Source organism: Nycticebus coucang, chromosome 1 (assembly GCF_027406575.1).
Source record: "Nycticebus coucang isolate mNycCou1 chromosome 1, mNycCou1.pri, whole genome shotgun sequence".
Lineage (NCBI taxonomy): Eukaryota > Metazoa > Chordata > Mammalia > Primates > Lorisidae > Nycticebus > Nycticebus coucang.
This window is the reverse complement of record NC_069780.1, coordinates 23,338,809-23,362,786: the sequence shown is the minus strand read 5'-3', so window position 1 is coordinate 23,362,786 and position 23,978 is coordinate 23,338,809. Positions and strand designations below refer to the sequence as shown.

The window sequence follows — 23,978 nt, the reverse complement described above, 5'->3', positions numbered from 1 at the left end:
TCAATTCAGATTCACATTTTATAAACTTTATATTAAAAACTCTATAAAGATACGTTTAACCAATTTTTTGTGCCATAGCCTGGCTTGCCAGAACCAAGTAGAGTTCCTCCAAACACAGCCTTCTCCCAGTGTTTTAACAGAGAATACATTAGTGCTCTACTGGGAATCAAGCTCCCTGGTAAAGCAGTGTCAAAAGTGGCGTCCCAGGAAGGTGAGGGTGTGAGTAACTGGCAGTTCCCTTGCTGTGCACTTCTCTCAGAATCACTGCCACTGTGCAGGGTAGCATTCCCGTTATCATCATCTCTAGATTGCAGGACTTCAATTTTAATCTCTACACCAAAGTCATAATAATACTATAATGACCTTTTAATAGTGCAAATCTGATTTTGCTATTTCCAGCTTACAAATCTTTTAATTAGTTTCTTTTCATAATTAAGTCCATGCTTTTATATTCTAGCGTCCCCATTAATCCATCCAACTTTCTCTCTGGCTACTAGACAGTCTTGAATATACTGAACTACTTGCCCTTCCTTCAAGAAGCCAAATTCTTCCAGAGGTTTTTTGTTGTTTTTTTTTTTTTTTTTGTAGTTCTGGCTGGGGCCGGTCTTGAACCCGCTACCCCCAATACATGGGGCCACAGCCCTATTCCTTGAGCCACAGGCACCGCCCCCTCTTCCAGAGTTTTTGCACAAGTTGTTTCTTCTCCAACTTGGCCTCTACCTAAACATGTGTTCACTATATGTGATTTTGTGTTAGGCACAAACATTAAAAATTTTTCCCTATATAAAACAGGACTTCAATATGAACAAGTACATATGCTACCTCAATACTGTATCTTTGGAACTTACGCACTTCTCTCTTCTTTCCACCCATCTAGACCTCCACACTTGGGTCTTATAATCTAACTTAACTCTTTTTTGTGCTTTTTCTTTTTTGCTGATTTCTATGTTATATATCAGTACTCTGCATCTAAGCTACTTTGTACACAGTGACAAAACAGGTGATCTCATAACCTAATATTCTATCTACACGTCACTGCTTGGTTCCTTATGTGTAATAAAATCTTCATTTTTTTGAAAAAAAAAAAAATTCCTACTAGAGGACTTTAGAAATGTTATTTTTTTTAATTTATAGAAGTAAATAATACAACACTAGCTATTACACTGTTTCTATTCATAACCTTTAATTCTTTTGGGAGTTTAACGCTCCACGGAGAGCAGAGTCCCCTTTTCCTTGAGCAACACACTCATTTTTTAATAGCAGCCTTTGGCAGTCAGTGCTTCCACCTTTGTTCAATGACTGTTGTGGGAGTTCAAGTTTGAGAAGGGAACAGAAAAATATCCTGGCAAAGAAACGGTATATCCGTCAACTCTTATGAAGATGTCCAAAATAAGACGAGCTGACCTATCCACCCACTCACTCAATGACGTTTACTGAGGACTACGAACTGTGCCGAGGATTGTTTAGGTAGGTGCTAGGAAACAAAGCTGAGTAAGACTTGGTCCCTGTCCTTAAAATAAGAGCAAAATCAATGGCAAAGATGCCCATGTAACTAATTAAGATGAACATAATCAATGTTATAAGAAAGACACTATCAAAATTTTGTAGAAACACCGAGAACGAACAGGTAAGTATCTAAACTAGAGGGCTCAAGAAAGCTCCCCAAAGGAGCTGAGAGCTGTTCTTAAGGGTAAATGGAAGTCTGTCAGGGGAAGAAGGGATGGAAAAGCATTTCAAATAAAAGGAGTAGCGGCTCAAAGCACACACAGGTGTAGGACAAAAGAAATGGTACACACTGTGGACTCTGCATGCCTGGAGTAGAGGGGACATGAAGAACAGTATTACAAAATGAGGCGGAGAAAGCGGACCCGAGGTTCTAAGAGGAACAAATGCCCCCTAGGAAGCTAACATTTCACCTGTGGGTGGCACAGAGTCCAAAAATATTTTCAAACAGAGAAGTCACAGGAAAACTGTTTTTTTGGATGGTAACAGTGTAAGTTATTAATACTATTGTGAAATAGAATAAAGAGGCAGAAACATAACCTTCTGTGAGTGTTCTCTAGGTGCCAGGCACTTGTAGTAGATATCATTTGATTTTCACAACAATGCTATAGAAGACTTTTTAAAGATTCTTATTTTTATAGCTAAACAAATTGGAGACTCACTAAAATGGAAACCTTCTGGAATTCGTACCCCAAGAGGAGGCATTTCTGTTTTTCAGGGCCACCACCAGTCAGAAAACTGATTTTTATGAACAACGAGTCTTGATCGAACAAGGCATTGCTTATACTCTAACGAACTAATCATTCTCATTTTACGTATGAATTAGAAAGTTAGAAAACTGGTATGTTCCAACATATGAAAGCTCATTTTAAAAGCTATTTGATTATATCTGGCAAGATAGTAATGTGTTATACATATGTTTGTATTTAGTGAACTTCCCTAATCTGGCATCCATAACTTAAACAGAATCTAGGGGGAAAAATTCCATAGAAAATTAGGTCACCTACATAAACACAGGAACATAAAAAATAAATTCCTGTCAAATCACTTATTAATTGTATATAATATGAACAATTTGAGCATAAAAAATCTGTTAGACGTAAATATATAATAAATTAGATTAAATTTTAAAAGGTACAAATACCAAATTCACAAGAAATATCTCACCATATATATATATACACACACACACATATATACATAAAATATATATCCTATATATTTTTCTAGATTCAAACAATTGTTTATAAAGGGACTACTGCCTTGCTTTGGGTAATCGTGCAAGTACTACCGGAGACAGGACAAACAGGAAGTAGTACTGCTAGCTTACAGAAAACTCAAGTTCAGATCCTTCCTTCTTTTATTATCTTAATACTTATATCCAGACTAAGAACTTGTGAACATTTGCAACCTAAAATGTTTATTGCTTTGTTAGTCATTGGCAAGCTTTTTGTGTGTGGTGGTAAATGTTAAACTACACACCGGAGATAAAGTTGATGATCTGATCTGAACTATAATGCTGTTATACATACACACCTCCTTCCTAAATTTATCAACAATGCTATAGCATTACAGTGTTCTTGTAAGACTTCTGAGTAATACAGGCTATATGACACCACAAATGAAATGATTTAAGAAGTCAAGTCAGAATTTCAGAGCAGGTAATAGAAATCTGTGACAGGCTAAGAAAACACTGGTAGGTCTTAAAATTTCACACCAATAAGGTCACACCATTATTAAATGACAATGCTAGGATTTAAGCCTAGGCGCCTGATCATAGGGCCCTTGCTCTGAACAGCTCCTCTGGGACAAAGCTCCTACAGTCTTTTTGTGGTCCACAAAAGGAGAATTTTGTATTTAGTTTTTAACTTTACTATTAACTTTGACTATTACACTTTAAAATTATAATAGTCGTCACCCAATAGACAAAAGTATGACTAAAATACTTATTTAATCTATGACTTTCCTCTGACAAACGCTATATTTAAAAAAAAAAGATCAATCAATGACTTTCCACATTTTTTGAAACTGTAAAGCATAGTAAGAAATACATTTTACCTTCTGAGCCAAAACATATATGTGTGTTTGCATGTTGCACCAAAATGCTACCTTTCTGAAATTCATACCCTAAAGGTCAGGTTATAAATACGTAGTTCACACACGCTTACATACATCTACTTATACACACAGCACCTCTGTCTGTGGATTCTGCATCTGCAAATTCAACCAATCAAGAATTGAAAAAAAAATGGAAAATACAATAAAAAAAGGCAAAGCAAAAATAATATGAATAAAACAATACAGTGTCATAATAACGATTTACATAGTATCAACATTATATTAGGTAGTTTAAGTAAACTAGAAATGATTTAAAGTATACAGGAGATATGCATTGGTTAGACACAAATACTGCACCATTCTATACCAGGGACTTGAGCATCCTTGAACTGTGATATTGCAGGGGTCGTGGAACTAATAGCCTAGGGATACTGAAGAATGATTTAATTCTAAAATGGATCACTGATAACAGTTGCTCTTTCATGATCTGTATGCAGGGCCAAGGAATCAAATCTAATTTTTGTTCCCTTTTGCACCAACACTAGAGCACAGCTATGAATTATCAAGAGAAAGAAAGCTGGAAGCTTGAACTGAGAAAGGAGCAATGCCCGCCGCTTTCATGCTTCCTCCAAGCCCACACCAGCTCACTCACTCCCTTTCTAGCTTTTGCATCCCTTTGGTTGGTAATTGTGGAAAGATCCCAAAATGAGACAGAGCTATCACTTTCTAAATAATTTTTTGCCCTTATATAAGGAATCTTCGGAACTATTTATCTAAGACTAAATCAGAATATATTCTGAGGTGGCTTTTTTGTTGTCATTGTTTCTAAACTATGATCTACCTCTGGGTAGGGCAGAATAAAAGAATTTGGGTGGTTGAGAATTTTGTATTTAATTTTTAACTTCACAAAATAGTGTAAAGTAAGTAACCTTCACTTAACATATTAATTGATTAAATGCTGATCTTTAGCACTTAGGGCAACAAAAATGGGAATTCAGCAAATATTTGATGATTTGACCAAAGTATTATGATGTAATTCAACCATGACTCTATAATGGGAAAACATATTTTATTTCACAATATTGCTTTATAATGTTATATAAGAGATAAAATTCTGTACTGTCATAATTTTGCTCATTATTAAAATATTTCATTCACTTAGATTTTCTAGAAAAACCCAGAATGTTTTAAGTACTAACCATGCAAACCATGATTATAGCTTCTATTATTTGCCTGCTTTGATGAGTCTAACAAATTAAATTAGACTCAGAGAAGAAAGCATTCCATTGCCCTCTTGTGGTAATTTGCCATACTGTGCTCTCCAGAAGTTCCACATTAATTTGTATTTCTGTTTTATACGTTAAGAGGCAAGGCAGTATTTTGACAAATTTCTGAACTTCCAAAAGCCGTATATATGCTTTCTGCCTCTGCTGTTCATAGATGTTGTGCCTCCCTGCTATCTCTACTTCAAAACTTCAGTCTTTTTCTTGCTATTTTATAAAATATTCTTGTTAGCTTCCAGTTACCAGCCCAGAGGGATTTTTCTGAAAGTTACTTTCTGTATTCAGACTCAGACATGGAATAATTACAGCAAATCTCCATCATCATACGTAAGCTTTAAGTAAATACCCATACCTCAAAACGTATGGAGCTGTGCTTCAGCAGCATTTTCCCAAGAGAGTCAGTCACGCTAAGTCAACTAACAGTCCAGAAATTTCAGAGGCTAATATACTGCTCAGAATATTTTAAGTATTTTTAAAAACAATAAAATAGTCTTTCTTTTAAAATGGCCTAGATCTGTGGTTCTCAAACTCCAGCCTCAGACCAGCACTGGTCCATGACCCGTTAGGAAGCTGGCTGCACAGCAGTTAGCAACTGAGTGAAGTTCCACCTGTACTTACAGCCACTCCCCATCCCTCAAGTCACCAGCTGAGCTCTGCCTCCTCTCAGATTCCCCCCTTCTCCCATCTGTGGAAAAACTGTCCTTCATTTAATTGGTCCCTGGTGTCAAAAAGGTTGAGGACTGCTGTTCTACATCATATCCAACGGTTTACCCTCTTTCCAACACAACACAAATACTTCCAGCTTCTCTGCAACAGGCAAAGTGTAACATATACAACTATGAAGTACACTGTATAAAAGATCAGCTCTTTTTTTAAAGAGAAGTTATTTATAATAAAGGAATTTATTTAGTGTCTTTATATATATATTTAAACACTGTGGAAAATATAAAAATAAGGATGGACCTCTAATTAAATGAACTAAAATCCACTTTTACAAATGTCAAAAATATTCTTAAAAACTAATTCTTAAAGCAATCACTTTTGAAAAGTAGCCCCTTGTTTATTCAATCAACATTTTCCCCAAAACTGATCAGGTGAAGAATTACATTCTCCACAGAGAAACAGAACTTTCAAAAGCAAATGTGGCATGTCTCAGAAGCTGAAGATGGTTTAGTGCAACCAAGCAGAGATTGTAACTTGGGCAGAAGCAAGGGATGAGGGTGAGAAGTTTTTAGGGACCCAAGTACAAAATATCTGAAATGATATGTGAAGGGTGGTGAGAGACAGAGAGGCATCCATTCCCAGGGTAGTTACATGGCAAATCAGGTTTAGAAAGATCACTTGCTGAACTATGGAGGACAGATCAAAGGGGTGAGGAGACAGGAAATTAGAAGTCATCTGTAATGAAGAGGGCTTGAAACAAGGGAATGGCTCTGATGACAGAGGGAAGAATCTGAAAAATACTGAGAACTGAAATCATTAGGTGTCAGTTACGGAGAGAGACAGTGTGCACATGTCTATGTGTTTTGGGGGGTGGTGTCTAAAGCTAACATTCTAGCTTTCGTGACTGAGTGCAATTCCCAGAGATAGGAAAGGGTCATTTCAGACATGCTCCATCTGAGGTACCACCAGGAGACAGCGAACAGGTCAATGGTTTGAGGACAGGGAGTTCAGGAGACAGAAAAGTGTAAATTGCCAATGGCTGGATAGTAAAAGGAACCTGGATAAAATCACCCAGGAAGAGTACAAAAAGAGAGATAAAGACTGAATTGGGGATTAGGGACATTTAAGCATAATCCCATCTTCCTGTTAAAGGAAGCACTTTTGTTATGTAATCATGAATTTTGCTCATGCTGGGAGAAACAGGAAATGATTTAGTCTCCCTTCATTTTGTAGATCAGAAAACTTGAGGGTCAAAGAGGTTAAGTAACTCTATTTAAAGCTATTTGTGGAAGTGAATTAGAACTCAGGTCTCCAGCCAGACCACATCGTTCCATCCTCCCATTCAAATGCTCTCTTTCTAGTATGATGAATTCTTGTTCATCAAAGAACAAGAATTTTCTTCCATAATTGTTTGGTAGCAACCGATGCATCTGCTGGAGTTATTCGTACATTTCATCGAAACAAAAATGTTGTATTTCCAAGGATAACCTCCTAACAATAGAGTTTGTTATGAAGTAAGACCCTGAATTTACAATCCAATGGATGCTTTCTGAGTAACCTGGGCAAAAAGGAAATATTAAATTCTACAGTTATGAATAGGAAATGGTAATTGTATCAAATGCACACAGAGAATGATTAGGATACACTTCAGATTTTTATTTTTATTTTTTTAAAGACACAGTCTCACTTTATCGCCTTTGGCAGAATGCCGTGACGTCGCAGCTCAGCAACCTCCAACTCCTGGGCTTAGGCAATTCTCCTGCCTCAGCCTCCCGAGTAGCTGGGACTACAGCGCTCGCCACAATGCCTAGCTATTTTTGCTGTTAGTGTCTTAATATATATATTTAAACACTGTGGAAAATATAAAAATAAGGATGGACTTCTAATTAAATTAACTAAAAATCTACTTTTACAAACGTCAAAAATATTCTTTTTTTTTTTTTTTTTTTTTTTGCATTTTTGCAGTTTGACCTGCGCTGGGCTCAAACCCACCACCCTCGGTAGATGGGGCCAGCGCCCTATCCACTGAGCCACAGGCACCACTCGGGATACACTTCAGATTTAAAAAATAATAGTCATAGCTCTTCTTCATAGTCCTTTCTAAATCTTAGATGATTGAGAATGGGTTTTACCAGTGAACTCTATCATAAATCCCAGAATGCGTTTTTATAATTACACTCACGTAGGAAAAAATCAGAGGTTTCTCTGGATTACCTGCTTTGTTTGGCCGTTGCCAGGTTGGTGACTTGATAACGCTGGTGGATCCTAGAGGCTTGAAGGCGGCAGCGGTTGTGAGGCTGGCCACCCCTGGTCTGCCCGAGGCCGGAGCTTCTATGCTTTCCGGCATGCTCCGTGAGGAAGCCACTGAGGAAGCCACCTGTGGAGAAGCCTCCTGAGCGCTACTATGAAGAAAAGAAAGAAACAGTTTTGATAAAGAGGTAGTACTCTAATTTAGTAACGACATAAAATCACGACTAAAGGAAAGGAAAGCTGTCAGATTGCATCTGTTCTTTATTTTTGGAAATTCTACCACGAGAAACTGGGCTATTAAAAAACTTATAATAGCTAATTTCTTTAAATGATAGACTAATTTCCCCTTCCTATTCCTATCTCAACATTTGAAAAGACTTATCTAGGTTAAAACAACAAGTTATTGGAGAATTCCTGATAATCTCTGTGAAATGGCAGGCATGCTTCGCCATTCCCATATTCTTCTGGTATTTTATGAACTTAATTTCCCTGATATCTCTCAAGTTACTCTTTTGATTCACATACTTACTCATTCAATCAATATTTAAGCACCTGCAACACGCCACATGCTGCACTATTACCGATCACACGGTGACAAACAAGAGACAACGTTCCTTGCCTGAGAGAATGTCCAGTGTTCTGTGTTTATAATACAGGAGAAAAGACCTGAGACTGCCATTTTCTTTCCTCAACAGAGTTACTGCTTAACAGGAGATGTTTATTTGTACTGGTTCCAGTTTTGTTTAGATCATATGGCTTATATTACCAGGTCATTTTTTATTTATATTTATTGATACATCATTTCCCCTATTCACTCCCCCAAAATAATTTGAGGTAGCCCAAACTATAAAATATATGCTTTGGAATGATACGATACTACAGCTGTGCTTATTTCTATCCAGTGAAGTATAACATTAATAAAATACTTCTACTACTTAACTGTTCAATACTGGTTGCTTAAATAATTCCACACCCAGAAACTCAATTCTTTCACTGACTGAAATCAACACTGGGAGGAATACCCTGACAGAGTGTATTAATGACCTCCATGAAATAAATACTCTTCATTATACGGTAAAATAGAGATTATTCCAATGAGAATAAATTTTGAATTCTATCATGCCCACTCTATTGAACAAGGGTACCTAATTTCCCCTGTGCCTCTTAAATCTCAGGTAACACCTAACATAGTAGCTTGACACAGCCCATCCTTAGAAGGCCTTCTTGCAGTGCTGGCCCTTGACTGGCATTTGGGAATTTGGCTGGCAAACTGCTCTCTACAGTGACATAGAACTTTCTCTATCTGATAACAGTGGCCTGCTGTGCCTAAACTTTTCATATAAACAACACGGCTTATGCTGAATATCTGCTTTCCTTCCTAGAGTCCAGGATTTTAATACAAACTAGGCACAGGGTACCTACGTATTTAACAAGCCCCTAGTAAAAGCCTTGGGTACTTAAGTCTCTAGTGAGCATCTCTGATAGACAATACTTTACACATTTTGACATAACCTGTTCAGCATGCTGTGTCTCTCTCTACCTGGAGAGGACTCTATTGGAAACATGAGCCTCATTTCTTCCAGATTTGGTCCCATAGACACATTTTTCCCTTAGCTGATTTTGTTGTGTATTCTGTTGTTATAATAAGTCTCAGTCAGGAGTACAATTATGTGTGCTGTAAGTCCTTCTAGTGAAACATCAAACCTGGGAGTGGCTCTGAGGCACATCTGACACTAACATTATATTAAAGATATGTGAATAGTTTTAAAAATTTGTTTTTTATTCTTGTTCTCTCAAATTCAAACATAATAATTATCACCTTTTATTATTTCTGATCAGTTTAATAAAAAACAAAGACTTGCTTGATGTTAAAACATATACAATAAAAAATTTATCCACTTTAGTAATTTTTACCATAAATAAAAAGTGGAAGATTGCTTACATACGGGAATATTGAACACAATTTTCAATAAAGCATTAGTGGAAACAGCGCTCAAACATTATAGTACAGTGGCTAAGAGTATCCTTTAAAAGTTTTGTGACAAATTATTTTATTTCTCTAAGTCTTGACCTAAGCTTTGATGATAATATTTTGCTCATGAGATTTCTATGAGGCATGAATAAGGAAGACTATAAAGAGCTTAGCATACTTTAAAGTACAGAATATGCACTTAACATAAATATAATAATACAGTCAAATGACAAATAACATATTTAATATTTTTATTCATTACAAAGAAATAATTTTTGAAATACTTATATACAGATCAATTTCATTATAGGATTAAATTACTATTGTGGACTGGATGAAAAGCAAATAGTAATCTTATACAGTCCCAGTTCTAAGAAGAAAATGTATAATCAAACAAAAATATCTAGAAATAACAACAAAATCCAAATTATCATCATTTAATGTTGAGTAATCTGTAAGAATTAAAATTCAATTCCAAGAGAGTTACCAGATAAATTTACTTAGAAGAGAATGACCACGATGGTAGAAATTCAGTGCCAAGCTTAATAAAGTTTGGTTGAGGGAACTGGTAATACTGGCCCAGAGCATGAAAAACAAACAAGAGAAGCATGAGAACAATCCTTAAATCTCTGACATATGAATTCACTCTACACGGCTATATTCTGTTTGTCCAATAAACAGAATCTACTCTGAGACACATTTGGTTCAATAAAAGCAAGTAACTACTTCCTAATATAAAAAAAAAAAAACATCCAAAGATGAAAAAATCCGTTCCGAACAGATTTAAGTTCCAGAAAGTACGTAAGTAGAAGAAATGCTATAGAATAGATCTAACCATTTAGAGGATGGAGAGCTACGTTATGCTTCAGCGTGACATTCAAAGCCTTCTAAGACAGCGGTTCTCAACCTGTGGGTCACGACCCACAGGAAATGTATTAAAGGGCTGTGGCATTAGGAAGCTTGAGAACCACTGGTCTAAGATAAAGCTGCCATCTACCAGTTTAATCTTACCTCCTATCACTTATACGAACTACTATGTGTCCACAATTCTATTTTTTTCAGGCTCTACAGACTAGATACCTCACCCCACCCACTCTATGTACACACCCAAATCCATTCATGAGTATTAATAGCTGATTTAACAATGATCATTATTAACACATCATGCACTGTGTTCCAGGCTAAGCAATTAACACGTATTATTTAATCACTCAAGCTTCTAGAAGTATAGACACTCCTTTCAATTCATGCATTTGTTAACTGCATGGTGTATAATTTTATGCTGATTTGTAACAGCAATCTAAAAATTATTATTAATAGTAACTTCTTCATGTATCTTCTCTCCTCCACTACATTATAAACTACCTGAGGCTGGAGACTTTAATGTGACCTTGGGTACGTTACTTAAACTTAATAAATTTCTTCACTTATAAAATGGTATAAAGATACTACCTTTATTCCAACGTTATTGTTAAGTATTAAATGAAATATGCGGTAATACATGTAAGGTACTTAGCACAGTGGGGAGCACAAAGTAAATGCTCAAGAAATGAAAGGGATTATTATTCCTATATCCTGTGCTATCCAGTACATTAGTGATAAGTACATTTACTAAACACTTCTTGTCTGTAGTAATAATTTTGTTTCTAAATGTAGTTTTTAGCTAGTCTGGGTCCAGGATATTGACCCCAGACACAATATTGCTTCCTCAATTCTATTTTACATTTTATAAAAATTCCCATGTAATAAGCATCATTTATACTAAGAAATATTTTAATTTTTGATGATACAGCCTTTGTACACAAGCTTGTATATAGTCTTTCCCAAAAGGCCTAAGATGTCTAAATCTTAAACAGTACTCTTTAGATACAAAAGGCTTGGAGCAGTTTATAAAGAATTTATAAACCAAGAGAAGAGAGGTGGCTCACACCTGTACGGCCAGCACTTTGGGGGGCCAAAATGGGAGGACTGCTAGCCTTGGCAACCCAGCAAGACTACAGCTCTACAAAAAGAAATTTTTTAAATGAGCTGGATATGGTGGCACATACCTATAGTCCTGATTCTCAGGAGGATCACTTAAGCCCAGGATTTCAAAGTTACAGTGACCTGTAATTATTCCACTGGACTACAACTTGGGGGACAGAGCGTGACTCTGTCTAAATAAATAAAACAAACAAACAAACAAGAATTTATAGAAATCTAAGTTATAAGTAAGAAGGTTTTTTCTATTTACGTTTAAATTCAAGATTGGTCTGAAGTTCAGTTTCCTCTGGGGAAATAGATCCACATTTACTTAAAACATTTAATGTAGAAATGGAAAACTATTAAGCTTTATTTAGTCAATCATATATCTGAAAATAAGGTACCCAATCCTCTAAAAAGTGAACATACCGTTTTTTTCTTAGTTTTTATCAATTAGCGACTACTTAAAGAAAATACACAAACATTAGGTATCATACATTAAGCATGAAAGGATTAATAAACTCATTTGCCATATTATTTTATATCTGGTAATAAAATGTTATCAGTAATTGTTGGCAGCAAGATATTCTAAAATTCTAAATGACTAACTTAATAACATACCATTGTTACATAGATTAGATTACTATCTTATTTCTGAACTCATACATCAAATATATTTTTTCTAAAGTTAAATAATTTAAGTTACATCTAACTTCAAAACAAAAATTAAAATGTTCTCTAAAGAATTCTAATGAGGAAGTTAATGTAGCTCCATAAATGACCTTGGCTCCACCCACAGATGCCAATAATCAAACATGGTCATTTTCGCTAGTCTGCCAAGTAAACAAGGAGTAAAATGAAATAAAAAAAATTAACATGACTTCAAGACCTCAAGAATACCAAGGTTTCTCTTTCATATCTCAAAAACTGAAAATAGAGACACATATACTAATAAAGGTTTCTTTTCAGAACAAAGCTAAGGAAAAAAGAACAAGGAAGAAAAATTAACTTACAGTGTCAACAACCTAATTTATCTTGAATTTACATTGTTCCCACATTTGTTTAACTATTACAACAAATAAAGTTCAACTACAGATTTGAGAACACTTGTAAATTTTAAGTCTATTTTCAAAGGAAAAAATCTGCTTGAAGATACTCTTCAGAGTAACTGTCATTCTAATTACATGTTTATTTTTATTAATTTATTTTTTTAGAAACAAGGTCTCACTCTGTCAATCAGGCTGGAGTGCAATGGCACAATTACAGGTCGCTGCAGCTTCAAGCTCCTGGGTTTAAGCAATCCTCCCACCTCAACCTCCTGAATAGAATGTCTAAACATTTAAAAAGCCAACTGTATGCCACACGTTTAATTATCAATATTTAAGCTAATCAGTTTTTAGGTAAAGTCTGTTTTTAGAATTCTTCTATGAGAACACTAATAGATGGCCCTGGCCAGCTGGAGGGTTAGGGTTTCCTTCCAGAATTCTGTGTTCATGTAAAAATTTCAAATATTTTCTTTAGCAAAATTCTTTAACTTAAGAGTTCTTACACCACAATTCAACGTGCTAAATATGCTATAATGAAAAGAAACAAGTTTGGTGTTACATAGTACTTATAATTTTAAGGATTACTGTCATACAAAAGCAAAAGCCAGAGATAAAAAGACTCCAACACCATCCCATCTACTCTTTTGGGTACCCTCTCACAAGGTAGCAAGGGTCTGCGCAGGAAACTCCATATTCCTGCTTTCCAGAATGCTAACTATTTTCCTGTCTCAAATATCAAAATATATTTTGTTTAGACCTCATTGTTATTAATAAAAAGCAACCGTAATGACTACTAAAACTTACTCTAGAAGTGAAACTACATACAGCATCAGTCAGTACACAACTGCATGTACACTTCTGTGTGCATAAGAACACAGGCACTTTTCTGGAGACAAGATCTAGATCTACAACATTCTCTCAGATCCTCAAAGTGTGGCCCAAGTATACTCAAATACTTGAAGTGTACTTCAAGTGTGGTCAGTAACAAGTCTCAGTACAAACTCAGCCCTGATAATGAAAGATTTCTGCTCATTTAACATTCACGATTCTGCAAATATATAAAATACAAAATAATTTCAGGGGTTTTTTTTTTGGTTAGAACAAAATGACTGTAATATCTCTCCCTTTGCTTAAAAACATCCCTTATAATTTATCCAGAATAACAACAGGTATACTGAAAACCTCCGCAACAGTAGTGGTTAGGATACAAACACCTAATCTACAGACAGCCTAGCTATAGATGAGCTGTATCAGGTTTTCAGTAATTGTAGTCACAGCTGTACACTCTGCCACTGACTTTAAGTTCTGTCAAAAATGATTTTTATACAGTTATTTCATTGAGATTATGCTGTTAGCAAATAAACACCTGTGATATTTATATTTTTGACATTATGCCTAAAATCTTTTGGCCTAATCATTAAGCTTAGCAGAAAAATCACTTCTTTTGTTTTCACATTTCCCAGATATAGTGAAAATTAAGTTGTTTTTCTAGGCAAAAATCATAGGATTCTACTGTACTTTAAATGAGGGCACAATTACTCAAAATTTCACACCAAGCATGAAGTATGCTAAAGAAAAATGTCAGGGGTTAAAAGGCGAGTTAATAATCATACAAAACAGCGTGCTTGTACATCAACATGGTATTGAAATTACACTTAGTTCAAATTTGGGAATAAATCCCCAGAACTCAAGGATGCTCTCATCTGGCCTGTTAAGATGGTGAGTAAGTGTTAGAGAAAGCAGTGTCCTTAACAGCAAACCACCCCTTGCAGTATCTGCTCCCACAGTACCTTGTTTTCTTAACATAGATAGAGCCAGTTGATTTCCTTGAGGACGGAAGACAGGAAAAAGCTAAAGGCTTGGAGGCAGGGCTGATGCAAAGCGCATCCAGAAGTGTGTGGTATCTTTCAGGGCTGGGAAGCCTGGCGAGCATTTAGAAAGAGTTTTAAGTAAAAAATAACATTACTAGTAACAGAAAGTAGTTTCAAAGGTCTATAATTAGAAAGGTGAGGGAGAAGGTAAAGGAAAGAGGAAAAGCCCAAGCAGGGAAAAAGGATGAAAGGACAGCCCTAGAGTTTATTACATTATTTTACTCATCAACATAAAACTAATTAAATTTTCACCAAAATTGGTCAAGGCAATCTTTTTGAAAGCAATTAAATCTTTTAAGATTTGGTCCATATTGGTCATTTTAGAACTTGGTTAAAAACAAAAGCTGGAGGGCGGGGGAAGTACATCAGAGTGGTTCAGCCAAGTAAACATGGAGTGAAATGAAATAAAAAAATTAACATGACTTCCGCAGGAGTGTCCAACCTTTTTTCTTCTCTGTCACACACTGTAAGACAAAGAGTTGCCTTGGGCCACACATTAAATACACAAACATTAATAAAAGCTGAGGAGCAAAAACACCCCCAAAAGATCCGTGCATGCATAAGTAAGCAGTAATAATCTGCATGCAGCCCACAGGCTACAAAGTTGCACCCCTTATGTGGGGGAAGATAAAATCAATAGAGATTTAAAATACCCATTTAAACTTTATTATGTTTCAAATATAAAAACTGAAAACTGTAAAAGCCCAACTTGATAAGCACATGACATGCAATAATTCATGCAACTGAGAAATACACAGATATGACAGGAGATTAAGAAGATGATTTTAAAAAATCAGTACCAAATACTGTGGGATTTATCCATAACTTAGACTAAATATCCGTTGTATCATTAAGAGCTCGTAACAGAGCTGTGCCCCTTTGACACGGGTATGTTTTGTTGGAGGCGACCTGTACATCAGGGAAGAGCACTGAAACCGTATCAGACAGACTCTGCACACACAGCTCTACCTGGACTTGGCAGCAATGGCCGCAGACACAGCAGCAGCTGCACTACTCAGAACTGCAGCACTGTATCTAGCAGGAGAAGAGAAGGCAGAAAGGTTCTGAAAACCTCCCACAGAAACTTCTACAGTTTTGGTGGAGCTGCTAAAACTAATACATAGGAAAAGAAAAAGAGGAGAAGTACAAAAGGCAAAGTGAGAAAAGGCAGTATTATAAATACAAGACAGCGACCATTCTACATTAATATGTAGACATTTATTTTAAAGTCATAAAATGTAAGAGGTATAACGGGAGTTCAAGTTCGTTTATTTACTGTTGCTATGATTTCCCTCAGAAATTAAAATGTCATATGTAATCCTTCATAAAATATATTGCTGACATGTAAACACCTTTAAATACAGTTTAAAGAAAAACAAAATAAAACACATTTTAATGTATCATTCTTTTGGTTGAAACCTTGCAGTGGATTCCTCCTGCAGTTATGATGATATGCAAAATCCTTACATGGTCTACACTGACCTATTAGAATCTCTCAAGTATCTTTCCACATCAATTTTCCATTTTCCCTTTATTCACTAAACCCCAGTCACATTAGCATACTTGTTCATGTACTTCTTCCATAATTAAGGCTCTTGGTCACTACCGGTAGTATTATTACTGCTATACTAGTTTATTAGTTAACATATATAAATTATTAATAAGAAAATGTTTTCTCATCATTTATTATATATGAAGCATCATCACATTTAATCCTTCCAGTAATTTCACGTTATAGGTACTAAAATTATCCTTGGTAATTTGCTAAAGTCATTACTTTAGGGGATGGTGGAGCTACTATCTGGCACACATGGTAAGAATAACTTCACTGGGAAGAGTAACTTCAGTGGAAATAACTTTCAGAAGAAAACCAGGCTGCGGGATGTTGAAGCTCACTATCACTAATAAAATTTCAAAATGTTAATTTAGGTTATTCAGATTTTGAGAGTATTATATGCAAACTATATAAGAAGAAATGATTCATAAAAACAACTGTTTATAAATCTTAAAAGGAATGCAGAAACTTTGTTTTGCAATATAAAAACATCTGGTCTCCAACTAAACATTTAAATGACTATTTTTCATGTAAATATGATAAAATGATCAACTACAGTGTCTCATTACATTCCCCACATAGGAATTTTTCCATAAGGGGGAAAACTCACAAACCTTGAAAAATGTACTTTATAGCAGTAAAGGAGGAAAATGACAATGATTGTTCTTGACATTTTCACGCTTCCACAAACAAAACGTTCTTGCAATAACATTGCTGAGCAAAAACAGGAACATATTATGGTCACAGATAGATTCTGCCCTTCTGGGGTTCACCAGCACAGTAAAGCTATTTACTTTAGCTAAGGAAACTGCTAGTCATCTGTAAAAATAAGTTTTCTACCGTTAGCTTCCTGACAATAAATATGTTGAGTATGACCACTTGTAAGTAGGATCTCCCTTCTGGAAAATTAAATCAACTAAATCTCAGCTACAAATTTCTGGCAATCACAATCATAAGCTAAATAAGTTGATTTCAATAGTCTTTGTTTCTGTAGCAGCCTAAAAAGAGTGTGTCTACTAATTCTACATTTATTGTAGACTGCACCCTGAAGAGAATTTAAAAAGCGGCAACCAGGATTTTAAAATCCTTGCTTTGAACATGGCACAGCAGGGAGGGCTGAATGTCAGAGGCTAAAAGAAGATTATGAAATAAATTATCAAAGGTGAAAATGACATCCAAAATGAGGTTTATTTTTTGTGAGAGCAGAAAAGGACCGACTCAAAGAAAATATTTTTCTAGGAACTTCCCACTTACTGAAGTAAGGAAAAGATAGGGAAACAAAAAGGGGTATCAGTGAAGAAACTGGAACTTATTATTTATTACTATAATACGGAATGTTGGTGCCCTCCTCAAGTCACATGCTGAAATCCTAACTCCTAATGTGATGGCACTAGGAGGCACTTCGGGAGGTGATAGGTCATGAGGACTCTCAAGAGATCCCACAGAGCTGCCTGTCCCTTCTACCATGTGAGGACACAGCTGGAAGGCATCATCTATAAACCAGGAAGTGGGTCCTCATGAGACATGAATCTACTCCATGCCCTGACCTTGAACTTGAACTTGAACTTAGCCTCCAGAACTATGAGAAATAAATATTTGTTGTTTATGCCATCCAGTCCGTGGTATTTTTTTTACTGCAGCCCAAACTAAGACATTTGTGTTGGGGGTAAGTTTACTCTTTGTTATCTTTCCATTTTCTCATATCTTTCAAACTCTGCCTTAACTCTTACACATTTCTTTGCTGTTGCCTTTCCCTAAAGAATTTTAACATTGTTAAGTGTCCTGTCTTAATACTTTACAAACTTTTTGGTTACCTATAATATCTCTTGATCTCTTGAAAACAATGTTTACTACAGAGTTTAAATGTTCCACAGGATCTAAACCAGGTAAAAAATTACGCTCATTGGAGCTGCAGGAACTGATCGGCAAACAGGAGGGGCCTGATGCTTGAGTCAAACCTTGACATGGGTGAAAAGGCAAGGACAGTCCCACTTGCCCTCTTGTGACATCTTTCCGTGGTCAACAAGAAAGGACCAGAGGAGGGGAGAGACAAGATGGCGGACTGAAGCCAGCTTTCAACAGAGGCTCCCGTCCAGAAGGAGTGTTAAGGGACAGGAATTCAGTAAGTATCCTGGTGGATTTGAGCCGCACCAAGAGAGAAGGTTGAAGAACGCACATCAACACTGCTGAGGCAAGCTGTGATCACAAGGACGCAAACAAAAGGTACAAAATCCACCACCAAGCGAACAGGAGTCCCGCTCCCCCATGAGACCAGCTCAAGAGCCCCACAATTAAACAAACAGGCAGAAATAAAAGGCCCTCTCACTACACTCCACGGGAGAGACCTTCTAAAAACTGGACCTACCTCCCCTACTAGGGTGCCATGGCGTTCTCCTACCAGGCATAAAACTGTATAAAACTTAAAAAATCCTTTGCCGGCAACCCTGAATCCCCAACACTCCCCTCCCGCTCACTGAGGTCTAGAGGCCTGTCCCCCAGGAGTTCGGATTCTTGGGTGATTACTCAAGGGGAGTGGACAGTCCCCAAGCTGCAATTGGTCAGTGCTGACTCTGAGGCACGCGAGTATGGAGAGGGCACCCGGCTAAGGGGGAGTCATGCCTCGGCGGCACTTCCCTGCGGTGCGGTGCGGTGCATCAATAAGGCCAGGCATAAAACTGAATGAAACTCTAGCTTCCCCCCACTCTCACTCGGGGTCTGGGGGCCTGTCCCTCAGGAGTTCGGATCCTTGGGTGATTTCTCGAGGGGAGTGCACAGTGCCTGAGCTGCGACTGGTCAGCGCTGACTCTGAGACACATGAGTGAGGAGAGGGCACTCAGCTGAGGGACAGTCACGCCTTGGTGGCACTTCCCTGCGGTGTGGTGCAGCAGCCCTTCCGGGGCAACAATACCACCAGGCATAAAACTGAATGAAACCCTAGCTTCCCCACTCTCACTCAGGGGTCTGAGGGCCTGCCCCCAGGAGTCCGGATTCTTGGGAGATCTCTCGAGGGGTGTGGACAGAGCATAAACTGCAGCCGCTCAGTGCTGACTCTGGGGCGCGAGACAGAGGAGAAAAGGGTCAGCTGGGTGCCCACCCCAGAGCGGCAGTTCCTGGAGGCAAATCAACAGCCGTTTTTTCTTTAACAGCAAAACAGCTCACTTCTGGATATTCTGAAGCCACACCCCCTGTCTCCCTGGGCAACCAGAGGAGGCCACCAGTGAGCAAAGGATTTGCCTGACACTGCTCACAAACCCAGGAAGCTTCCAGGGCAGGGCCCACTCAGAGAGGTAATCGGACACAAACCTCCAGCAGCAAAGACGTTTGAACTCAGAACAGCTGGTCTTCTATAGGCGATTTTAACAGAAACAGAGACAGAACCCCGCAAAGTTGTCTGTTCTGTTCTGTTCTCTTAGCAATGTCAATCAGGGACGGGGCTAAGTCTGAGTGAACACCTGCCTCCCACCACCTGCATCAAGCACTCAAAGATGTCAGGCCCCATCTCCTCCTGCTAGATAGCGGCAGACTGCAGGGGCCTGGCAGACTTCCTTGCAATTCAGGCAGGTGCAAACCCCTGGAGTATCTGTTCACTACAGGCAACTGGGTTAGCCATCTGCAGAGATACCAGTGACTGGGTCCGACGGAGGGGCAAAGTGGTCAAGGAGACATCAACCTTCCCAGACTGATCTATTTGCTAGGTGGCTCCTCCTGACTCCACACAGCACTGCACTAAGCCATATCAGAGGAGTCACCAGACCCCTGTGATCTAGTTCCCAGAGACCTCTTGAATTCTCCCACCCAAGACAGGTGCCGATTGAGACAATCGATTTGGACCTTTTGAACTGAACTAATAAACTGAGGACTTTTCAGGCGGTGCCCTGGGTATGCGGTTGTAGTAAGGTTTGATTTTCCTTTTCCAACTGGTACCAGAGGTGGGCAGGGGGGGTGACTTAATTGCTGGTTTTTCCACACAGCTGAGACTTCAAGCCAGAGTAAACGTTCCAATAGGATCGAACAGAAACCAGCTGAAAACAAGACAGAACCACTTAGCCCCACCACACAAGACAGGGCCCCAGTTTCTCAGGCCACAACCCTGTACGGGCCCTGGATAAAGCCCCAGGGGAAAAATCAAAGGGAGTAAAATAACCATGGGGTGGAATCAGCGGAAAAACTCTGGTAACATGAATAACCAGAACAGATAAACCCCCCAAGAAAAGATACGGCAGATGTGATTGAAGATGCCATTCATAAACAACTGGCTGAGATGTCAGAAATCGAATTCAGACTTTGGATTGCAGACAAGATTAACAAAGTGGAATTAGGAATTCGAGGAGAAATTCAAAAGTTGTCTCAAGAATTTAACGAATTTAAAGACAAAACAACCAAAGACTAAGACACACTGAAGCAAGAATTTACAGCCCTCAAAGATATGAAAAATACAGTAGAATCCCTCAGCAACAGAATGGAGCAAGCAGAAGAAAGGATTTCTGACATTGAACATAAAGTCTTCAAACGCTCCCAATCTCCCAAAGAGGAAGAGAAATGAAGAGCAAAAACGGATCACTCACTCAGAGAACTCTCAGATATTTGGAAGAAAAGCAATATACGAATAATTGGGATCTCGGAGAATGACGAAGTGGTCTCAAAGGGCAAAGAGGCCCTTCTGCATGAAATTATGAAAGACAATTTTCCAGACACGCCTAGAGAATCTGAAATTCAGATAGCAGACAGCTTCAGAACCCCAGCACGATTCAACCCCAATAAGTCATCCCCCAGGCATATCATAATTAGCTTCACTAAAGTTAACATGAAAGAGAAGATTCTCAAAGCAGTCCAGCGAAAGCAAACTATTACGTACAAAGGAAAGAATATTAGAATAACTGCAGATCTCTCTGCTGAAACTTTTCAAGCCAGAAGAGGGTGGTCATCAACTTTTAATCTCCTAAAGCAAAATAACTTTCAACCCAGGATCTTGTATCCAGCTAAACTGAGTTTCATTTATGATGGAGAAATTAAATACTTCAATGACATTCATATGTCAAAGAAATTTGCCATAACAAAACCAGCTCCTCAGGATATTCTCAGACCTATCCTCCACAATGACCAACCCAATCCTATACCACAAAAGTAAACTCACTCAGAAACTTCAGATCAAACTCCAACTTCCGCACTGGCGAAAGGATTAAAAATGTCCACTGGACCTTTGAAAAACTCAATACCCAAAATTCCACCAGACTTATCAATACTCTCCATTAATGTGAATGGCTTAAACTGTCCTCTAAAGAGAGATAGGTTAGCTGACTGGATACAAAAACTCAAGCCAGATATTTGTTGCATACAAGAGTCACATTTTAACTTAAAAGACAAATAACAGACTCAGGGTGAAAGGATGGTCATCCATATTTCAGGCAAATGGTAATCAGAAAAAAGCAGGTGTTGCAATTTTATTTGCAGATACAGTAGGCTTTAAACCATCTAAAGTAAGGAAGGACAAGAATGGTCACTTCATATTTGTTAAGGGTAATACTCAATATGATGAGATCTCAATTATTAAGATCTATGCACCCAACCAGAATGCACCTCAATTTATAAGAGAAACTCTAACAGACGTGAGTAACTTGATTTCCTCAAGCTCCATAATCGTTGGAGATTTCAACACTCCTTTGGCAGTGTTGGATCGATCCTCCAGCAAGAAGCTGAGCAAAGAAATCTTAGACTTAAACCTAACCATCCAATATTTAGATTTAGCAGACATCTACAGAACATTTCATCCCAACAAAACTGAATACACATGCTTCTCATCAGCCCATGGAACTTACTCCAAGATTGACCACATTTTAGGTCACAAGTCTAACCTCAGTAAATTTAAAGGAATAGAAATTATTCCTTGCATCTTCTCGGACCATCATGCAATAAAACTTGCATTGAGTAACAACAGAAATCTGCATACTCATACAAAAACATGGAAGTTAAATAACCTTATGCTGAATGATAGCTGGGTCAGAGATGAGATTAAGAAAGAAATCGCCAATTTTTTGGAACAAAACGACAATGAAGACACAAACTATCAGAACCTCTGGGACACCGCAAAGGCAGTTCTAAGAGGGAAATTTATAGCACTGCAAGCCTTCCTCAAGAGAACGGAAAGAGAGGAAGTTAACAACTCAATGGGACATCTCCAGCAACTGGAAAAGGAAAAACATTCCAACCTCAAACCCAATAGAAGAAAAGAAATAACCAAAATTAGAGCAGAATTAAAATTGAAAACAAAAGAATAATACAACAGATCAATAAATCAAAAAGCTGGTTTTTTGAAAAGGTCAAAAAAATAGATAAACCTCTGGCCAACCTAATCAGAAAAAAAAGAGTAAAATCTCTAATATTATCAATCAGAAACAACAAAGACGAAATAACAACAGTTTCGTCAGAAATCCAAAAAATCCTTAATGAATATTACAAGAAACTTTATTCTCAGAAATACGAAAATCTGAAGGAAACTGACCGATACTTGGAAGCACGCCACCTTCCAAGACTTAGCCAGAATCAAGTGTAAATGTTGAACAGACCCATATCAAGTTCAGAAATAGCATCAACTATACAAAACCTCCCTAAAAAGAAAAGCCCGGGACCAGATGGTTTCACGTCAGAATTCTACCAAACCTTTAAAGAGGAAGTAGTACCTATATTACTCAACCTGTTCCAAAATGTAGAAAAAGAAGGAAGACTACCCAACACGTTCTATGAAGCAAACATCACCCTGATCCCCAAACCAGGAAAAGACCCAACAAGGAAAGAAAATTATAGACCAATATCACTAATGAATATAGATGCAAAAATATTCAACAAGATCCTAACAAACAGAATCCAGCAACACATCAAACAAATTATACATCATGACCAACTTGGTTTTATCCCAACCAACTTGGGATAAATGTAATTTATCTATAAATTACATTTATAAATGTAAATCTATAAATGTAATTCAGCATATAAACAAATTAAAAAACAAAGACCATATAATTCTCTCAATCGATGCAGAAAAAGCTTTTGATAATATCCAGCATCCCTTCATGATCAGAACACTCAAGAAAATTGGACTAGAAGGGACTTTTCTTAAACTGATAGAGGCCATCTACAGCAAACCCACAGCCAATATCATATTGAATGGAGTTAAATTGGAATCATTTCCACTCAGATCAGGAACCAGACTAGGCTGCCCATTGTCTCCATTGCTTTTCAACATTGTAATGGAAGTTTTAGCCACCACAATTAGGGAAGAAAAGGCGATCAAGGGTATCCATATAGGGTCAGAAGAGATCAAACTTTCGCTCTTCGCAGATGATATGATTGTGTATCTGGAAAACACTAGGGACTCTACTACAAAACTCCTAGAAGTGATCAAGGAATACAGCAGCGTCTCAGGTTACAAAATCAACATCCATAAATCGGTAGCCTTTATACACACCAACAACAGTCAAGTTGAAAAAGCAGTTAAGGACTCTATCCCATTCACAGTAGTGCCAAAGAAGATGAAATATTTGGGAATTTACCTAACAAAAGACGTGAAAGATCTCTATAAAGAGAACTATGAAACTCTAAGAAAAGAAATAGCTGAAAATGTTAACAAATAGAAAAACATACCATGCTCATGGCTGGGAAGAATCAACATTATCAAAATGTCCATACTACCCAAAGCAATATATAATTTCAACGCACTCCCTATTAAAGCTCCACTGTCATATTTTAAGATCTTGAAAAAACAATACTTCGTTTTATATGGAATCAGAAAAAACCTCGAATAGCCAAGACATTACTCAG

The 23,978-nt window shown here is 37.5% G+C and overlaps 1 protein-coding gene across 5 annotated transcripts in view; it reads right to left on the bottom strand.

Annotated features, from left to right (window-relative positions):
* Positions 1–23,978, bottom strand: part of PDLIM5 (PDZ and LIM domain 5) — a 225,992-nt gene that overhangs the window by 46,742 nt on the left and 155,272 nt on the right. For 4 of the 5 annotated variants that reach the window (XM_053608692.1, XM_053608773.1, XM_053608860.1 and 1 more), the window contains one exon: positions 7,722–7,909. In XM_053608692.1, coding sequence (XP_053464667.1) covers positions 7,722–7,909 — 188 coding nt within the window. The remainder of the gene's footprint in view (positions 1–7,721; positions 7,910–23,978) is intronic. The other variant, XM_053608717.1, reaches the window with a different exon arrangement.